We start from the raw sequence: 8,055 nt of genomic DNA on the forward strand, positions 1-8,055 counted from the left end.
GGGAAAGATTTATTATTATCATCATCATCATCATCATCATCATTATTTTGTCTGATACCCTTTAATTATAGATGTCAGAATTTGAAACTGGGACCTTAGACATAGAAAGTATATGTCTTTCCACTGAGTCAGTTCTTTCCTTATTGTGGAATAGCTCAAGAAGAAGCCTGGGATTTTATTTTATTTTTTGTTAACTCTTAAAATGAAGATGAAATAGAATGGCAAAAAATAAGTGTTCATGATTGCATCAGTGCTCAGTTCTTGTGGTCCTTTCTTACACCCCCGGGGAAATGCTGATCACCACTTTGGGGTCAGGAAGCAATTTCCAGGACAGTTTGGCCAGGGATCCTGGAGGGGTTTTTTTTGTCATCTTCTAGGCATGGAGCAGGGGTCACTGGGGGTGTGAGGGGGAGGTTACCTGCATGTGCAGGGGGTTGGACTAGATGATGCTGGAGGTCCCTGTAATGATTCCTTGTTTTGATGTGTGTGTGTTCCTTTAAATGTTAGTTTGACTGCAGTAATGCAAGGAGGGCAATAGGGGGAGATGCGTGTGCTGTGATTGGTTGATGACTGAAAGTGTGGGAGGAGATGTTCTGAGAGGAATTTCTGTCTCTGTGTGTGTTTGATGACAGACTTTAGAGAGCGTTCTGTGTCTTTGGAGAGTAAAGTGTGAAAAACTTTAAAGAGAGTCTGTGGAGAGAGAGAGGCTACAAGGAAATGAATCAAGCTGTGTCTAAACTGTGATTAGACCAATGTTTTATCTTGTGTGGAAAAGTTAAAGAGTTTAGCCGGTTTGGCTACACATATGAGAGAGAGAGAGAATCCTGTCAGAGGGAATTTTGGTGTCTGAGAGACTGGTGTGACACCAAGCTTGTTGGTTACATTTTACAAGTTCCTTTTTCCAGAAACCTATTTTGTTCTTATTTCAATAAATCCATTTTTGTTTAAATATTACAGTACTTCCTCAGGACCACATAGTCCTCTGAAGTGCCCAGACCCTGGGTTACACTACCAAAGGAGAGAGATTTGGAATTTTAAATTCCTGGTGGCAGCAGAAACTACCAAGTTTATGTATGCAAAGTGTGAATTAAAAGGTAAAACTGTTTCCCCTAAAAGCAAGCATGTCACAGAGTATGAATTAAAGGAAAAAACAGGTCCCCCCCCAATAAGAAGGGCACCACATTCCCTTCCAGCTCTATGATTCTATGATTGCAAATCATGTTTGTGCAAAAATTGAAAAAATGCTGAGAACAAACCAGATATTTTACAAAGGACCCTCAAAATATCATGGCCTAAGCTACCCAGAAGTATCTTCTGAGTCTCAAAAATCAAAGGGGATAAAGTTCAGAACTGTTGAAGGTGACCCAAGAGATCACCCACCCACCTCTAGGGAATTGCTTGGTCATACCACTGATCTAGCTGTAGGTGCAGGGAGTGCTGAGTTCACAGGAGATGTTCTTCCAAGAGCATGGAAGAGCCCCTTGTCCTTGTTTCAGTCCCTGAAGAACTCATTGCCCACAGAAGCAAACCCTTTCCTCCTGTAGTTTGGCAAAATAGCTGTGTTTCAACGTCAGTCATCCCTCTCCCCTCCACGCCCAGTACTCTGGCTCTTACTGCTAGGTTTGGCTCAATGAGTCGGTGCTGCAGTTCACGGGCCTTGTCCCAACTTCCGGCACGGCAGAGACTCTCAAGCTGGCAAAGAGGTGTACCGAGCACATTGGCAAGGGCACAGATTCCTCCAACGACACCTGGAGCAGATCCAATAAAAAAGAACATCCATTCACTGGGAACACATCTTTGTACCCCAGCCCTGCCCCCCGCAGCAAATCCCAATATTCTCACTCAGCTGCCTTCAAACCAGTGCTATGCTATTGAAGGCATGTTATGGAGAGGAAATTCTGTCTCACCTCCTTCAGAAATTCCAACACATCCTAGTTTGTTCCTTCCTAATACAGCCATCTACATTCTGCAGGATAGCCCCATATGGAGATAAATTTCGTCATATCACCTACCTACAGTGTAACTGGCCAGCAGAAAACCAGCTGATCCTGCCAGTACCTGGAAGTCTTCATGCGGAGTCTTATGGACAAGCAGCCCCAAGCGGGTAATCTGGTGAAAGAAAAGGGGGAATTTCTGGGATAGTGAGAGAGCGAGTACTGGGATGCCAATCTTCAGGAGTATGCCGGGAGCATAGACAGGGCAGTAAACATAAAGACATCTGCCAGGGCAAGCATGATCACTGGACAGGTATGGTAGAAACGATGGTATGATGTTGCCTTGTGCCCCCTTCCTTGTATGAAGCTTGCTTTTTAAGTTTCTCAGGGTTCTCCCCCCCCCCCCCCCCCCCGCCCCGCATAGTCTACTAGTCTGGTCAAAAAAATATGTCAAGTTCTAGGATGGGATTTTGGGGGGCCAGTCTAAACGATAGGACATCCTTATGGCCACCACAAAGACACCACCGCCATCTTAAAGTGATTTAAAAATGCTGTGAGGGCCTGATCCTGATTGGGTCTGCAGCAGGGCAGGCAGAGGCACACTTGTCATCCGTCCGTGCACCCCACACCTTATCAAGTGCCCAAACAGCTGCACGCTCTGTCTGTTTCAGCACTTGAAAAGGCAGGGGGGATCAGGCCTGTAGCCAGGATTTTTAAATTCAGGGGGCCTTTGAATAAGTCAGGGGGCCCCCCACACACACCCTCCTGCACCCCCCCCCAAAGGAGCACCTGGCTGGATGGGAAGTCAGGGGGCCTTGGTGGTAAGTCAGGGGGCTGGGCCCTGAGATGCCCCACTGTAGCTACAGGCCTGGGGGGGATAAGCACTGTCCTTTAAATCACTTTAAAATGATAGCATCCTCATGGTAGCCACAAGGATGCCCCCATGTCTCGTTTGGCCCTTTAACTCTTTTTGTTTACTTAACCAACTTAATACTGTGACTGCATTAGATACTATCAAGCAAGAAGAAGGGGGGGGGGGTAGATGGCCCACAATTCTAAGTAGATTGTGGCCTAGGGTCACACAATGATGTCATATTTTAATGCTCAGCTTGGTGAGTTCCTGGACAAGAGATCATCTGGGAACCACACATAAACAGTGATGCTCTTCCAGTAAGAAGAGAGGAAAAATTTAATCAATGCTTTTAATGGGAAGAGGCACTGGAAGGGCAACAGCTGACAGAGTGGGCTGGGGAGAGTCTACAGACTTGTAGTCAACAACAAGACTCAAGAGAGATAAAACGGCAAGTGCCATTTCCAAATACACAAGTGCTACACCTAGAGGGTGGGAAGCTCTCATCTGACTCTGCCTTACATGTCCCTTCTGGGCAGCTTGAAATTATTACTTCAAAGTTAATATTTGAACACCTGAAGTGAAGGAGAAATTGGCAGGTCTCTAGACTCTCCAGCAAACCATTTGCTTACTTAAGATAAAATGAGCTCCAGCCTTCATCTCTCAAATGCTGGCAGGTCCTCAAACCGGAATGCCTATCATCATCCCAGGGTACAATTAACACCCCCCCCCCAGCAGCATCACATGAGCTCAGCATATGCCTCCCACCTTTCACTCACATTACCACCACTGTCCTTGATCCCCACAATGTTGGGGTGCTGTGCCAGGGTGAGCACCACGTCACTGGGAAGCTCCAGACCTGTAAAGGCTGGGACACTGTACAGTATCACAGGGATTGGAGATGCGTCAGCCACCTGGGGGATACAAAAGAATCCAGTACTAGCATATGAGCATTAGAAGGAAATAATCCATGCCCTTTACACATAAAATGAGAAGCTCCTAACAAGTTATTCTTTGGAAAGCGCTATCAAAGAAAATTTGCAAACTCTTCTTCCTTAGCACAGTAAAATCTCATTCTTCCACCAGCTATTCCCCTGATGTAGCAGATCCTACAAATACAGTCACTGTTTGTTATTTTGCATTTATTGTTCAACATTGTCTGTTTTGAGAAGAATCTCGTGTGTTTCCTCTTCAGGAGAATGCAGGACAATGAAGTGTGAAATTTTTGTTGGACTGCATGATATTTGTACCTGTTATATTTATATCCTAGTTTCTGAAAATTGTATCCCAAAGTGGCTTACATTCACAAAGAGAGACCGCTCCTGCCTCTCAAGATTAGAAACTAAGAGGACAAGACACACAAGGAAAGCAGAGTGAAGAGGAAAGAGATCAGCTTGACAGATGGATTTTTATATACAGTTCAGCAAGGTCGATTTTCCCTCACTGTTAGTCTTGCTTGGATGTAAGTGGTGGAATTATCATACGAACCTTGTTCCTCTGACTGGTGACGGGGTCAGAGTGTCCATTTTTCAACACAGCAAAGTACAGTAGGATGTGCTGTTATTGTCTCCTAGGGTATGGTGTGAAGGTACCACAGGGGTACTTTAATTTTGGGGGATTTTTAACTGCCTATTAGTGATTCCTCATAAACTAGAGAATTTATGGAGAACAATGTAAGCTGCTTTGGGTCTCCACTGGGGAGAAAGCCGGGGTACAGATGGATTAAATATTTTTATTAAAGAACTATATTATTCACAACCAGTAAAAAAGTACATAGATTATATATAGCATAATCTAGTGTTTAAGATAAATTATATCAGTTCAATTTATATCTCCTTACATTGTATCTATATCTCTTTATATAAACTTCTTTTTTTACTTCTTTCAAAATGATCATTAATTATGCATTGAAACATACCTGATAATTACTAGCTTCCTAAGCTCCAGCATCTTCTGTCTTCTTGTTTTAAACTAATAGTTAATTAACCGATACAGTATATCTTGGAGCCCAGAAAACCATTTAGGTCTATAGGAGCCCACAATGTAGGCGAGGGGAGAGCCTTCTCCTCCACCCGATGACCTACAATATGATAGCACATACCTGTCTGCTCTCCGGGCCTCCCAGCCCCCCCAAACTATATATACATTGAGCTAATAAATACGTAGCTTGTTATTGTGATAGAACATTACAAAATTACATCACATCAAGCTCTATTTCACCATACTCTGTTTCTTCAGAAACATGAAGCTTGCTGCTTTCAACAGGAGTCAACGGTGAATGAATCTTCCTTTTTACAGCTCGAGTTTCAGCTTACTCTAACTGAGGCAAACCTAAGGCAGATAATAAAGCTGATCCAGAAAGATAGTCATATGCAATATATTGAGTTTGCTGATATTTCACAAACATTTTACCTGACCGCAGCCAATGGTATGTTATACCTGCTGCCTGAAGTTTAGAGATAATAGGTTTTAAGTCTCTTCAAATCGTAAGCATTTTGGGGGGAAGGTCTGGAAATACAAGCATTTTGATTCCTTGAAAATCCAAACTGCTCTGCTGATGTGCTTCCATCAAGATTTTCCTTAGTCTGATAGTCTGCCAGCTCTACCACTATGTCTGTACCGGAAAGGGCAGTCTTGGAGGAATCTGTTGTTTTATCTACTTGGTAAGCTCACAGTTTCAATGGTGTCACTCCCTCCTCTAATTTTAAAGAAGCAGCTAGGATGCCATGAAAATGGAAAGGTCAGTTGTTGCTTCAGCATTTGAATCAAACCTGCAAAATTTTAGGTTTTTATTTCTTATACAAAACTCCAACATCATAATTTTTTCTCTAGACCAACTGTCCTGAGAGGTGGTTCCAAGTGTTTTTTCCAGGGAGGCGACTTTCTTTAATGTTGCTTCTGCTTTTTGAGCGGTTTGTTTATATTGAGACTCCAATTCCTCCATGCATGGAGCTAAAGGAGATATCATATCCACCATATCTGGCATTGGCTCTTGACATTTTCTTCCCAACACTTCTAATAAAAACTTTGGTGTGAGGAGAGAGTCAGCAGTGTTTGTATCCTCATCTCCTGCAGAAACTGAAGAGGTATTGGCTAATTCAGCCAATGTAAAAAAAATCCTTTAAGGAGCTCCCCTGGCATTCTTTTGATTCTTTTTACCCTTAGAAGCTTTAGGCAGCATATTTTAGGTCAGGTTTGTTTAGAAATAGTCAATTAGAATTAATTTGAGAGCGAGTGGTCTGGGAGCAGCCAGTAATGGCTTCTGGTTGGCATGCAATCGAAGCCCCACCCCCCAAATGAATTAAATATCAGCCTCACTTTTCAGAATGAGAAGGAACAGTACTTGTAGGAAACAATGCATGTATTTATTTATTTATTCATTCATTATGGTTTACAGTTGGTCCTATCCTAATAGTTGTGGATGTCAAAGAAAAAGCAAGCGAACATACAGCATGAAGCCAGACCCTGTAAACGGATCATAACTGTGTTAAGAGAAAACATGATCACATCTAAAGCTCAAGGCAGACAGTTATCAAATCCACTCCTTCCTAATTTCATGCTGGATTCAGCTCTCTAGTCAACCCACATTTTCTGGCTGGGTGAAGCTGTATTGTAAACTAAACAAGCACAGGTGTCTCTGATAAAACCCCAGTTAATTCAGGCTGCAAAATAGAAGCTGCAGTTCAGAAAAATTAAAGGCATTTATTTGCAGCCTTTCTATTTTGCTTGACATACACGCATACTTACATAAACAACCAGCCTCCAATGACATATCAATAAACAACCTCCTCAGCACCCTTAGCCACTTCCTCTCAAATCCCAGGTCCCACTACCAGCATTGACTCTTCCCATTCTTCACCTCTGTGTAATGACGGATCAAGGCAGCACTGGTCATGCTCCCCCTGTAATAGCACGGAGTCACCAGAAGAGCAGCATCAGCCCCTTTGTCAGCCACTTGTGCTGTCATCTCAATAGTGCCCCGAGTTGCTGGGGGAAGAGGAAGGAGGTTTTATCCAAGATCAATTACAAGGGTCTCATGAGGGTGAGGGTTTGAAGGGCCTATTGAGTTTAAATGGGCCCTGTCCGATTAGGAGCCATGCACCAGAAGTAGAATTAGGCCCCATGCACACAAGATGCACCCAGGATTAGCTCTCAACTCTAGAAGCTGCCTTCAGGGCTGGTGCAACTAGAGGCTGATAATCCCTGGCCCACCCTGCACACTGCTCACTTTCATATCCAGACCCAACAAGCAGCAATTTTTCCTTGGGCACAGCTTGCCGCAGCCGTCTCACCACCTCCAGACGTTCCTGCTGTGTCAAGTAGGGAGCCTCTCCAGTGGAGCCCTGCACCACAAAACCTGCAAAAAATAGATGCCATTCTTGCGTGCGTCGAGGTCCCTGTCGTGACACTGAGCCACCAGAATGGGTGCAGCCACAGTGCCAGGAGGACAGCTGAAGGCAAGATCTGCTGCTTAGCTGTGCAGCTATGGTGCTCCTGGGTGCTGGCATGTGGCTGTACCCATCCAGAAGCGGTATTGCTACTTGATCTGCATACAACTGTTACTGAGGAAAGGAACCCTGTCAGGAAAAGGCAGAAACCAAATGTGGAGAAGGGGTGGCCAAGGACGCTTAAGGGAAGGGACAACTGAAGACTAAAAGGGCATGATTTGGGGGCAGGGAAGAGATCTTGTAGACCAGTTCCTCCCCCTAACTGTATATCTCCTGCAGAGCAGTAAATGGGCCCAAAGTCCAGGCAGGCAGCCATGGGTATCCTTGAAGACAGTTTAGTTGCTAGCTCAGCCTTCTAATTGCTGGAAAGGATCCAGTTGTGAGAATCAACACAGCAAAGCTCCATTTTTCTAGCTTTAAAAGCCACTGATCTAGTAGAAGCAGCAACACTGCCTCTGAAGATTATTCTACTAGATGAACATAAGAACATAAGAGGAGCCAATGTTGGATCAGGCCAAAGGCCCATCCAGTCCAACACTCTGTGTCACACAGTGGTCAAAAATACCAGGGGCCATCAGGAGGTCCAGCAGTGGGGCCAGGACACTAGAAGACCTCCCACTGTTGCCCCCCCCCAAGCAGCAAGAAGACAGAGCATCCCTTGCCCTATTTGTACCTTGTGGCTCATAGCCACCGATTTTTGTACCATCAGAAATCCCACCCGGTGCCAGAGGCCATCCTAGGCACACACACCCCGTCCCGAGATGGTGTGTTTGTCCTCCCTTGTCTGACAAATACCTACAGTGATACCTTATGGTGTGTAGGG

The 8,055-nt window shown here is 44.5% G+C and overlaps 1 protein-coding gene across 1 annotated transcript in view; it reads right to left on the reverse strand.

Annotated features, from left to right (window-relative positions):
• HOGA1 (4-hydroxy-2-oxoglutarate aldolase 1) overlaps positions 1 to 8,055 on the reverse strand; it is a 10,900-nt gene that overhangs the window by 1,527 nt on the left and 1,318 nt on the right. Inside the window, exons 2-6 of the mRNA XM_015415953.1 lie at positions 7,013 to 7,141; positions 6,644 to 6,771; positions 3,564 to 3,698; positions 2,013 to 2,109; positions 1,615 to 1,748 (exon numbers count right to left, since the gene is read on the reverse strand). Of these exons, the coding sequence (XP_015271439.1) occupies positions 1,615 to 1,748; positions 2,013 to 2,109; positions 3,564 to 3,698; positions 6,644 to 6,771; positions 7,013 to 7,141 (623 nt within the window). The remainder of the gene's footprint in view (positions 1 to 1,614; positions 1,749 to 2,012; positions 2,110 to 3,563; positions 3,699 to 6,643; positions 6,772 to 7,012; positions 7,142 to 8,055) is intronic.

Source organism: Gekko japonicus, unplaced genomic scaffold (assembly GCF_001447785.1).
Source record: "Gekko japonicus isolate JY-2015 unplaced genomic scaffold, Gekko_japonicus_V1.1 scaffold59, whole genome shotgun sequence".
NCBI lineage: Eukaryota > Metazoa > Chordata > Lepidosauria > Squamata > Gekkonidae > Gekko > Gekko japonicus.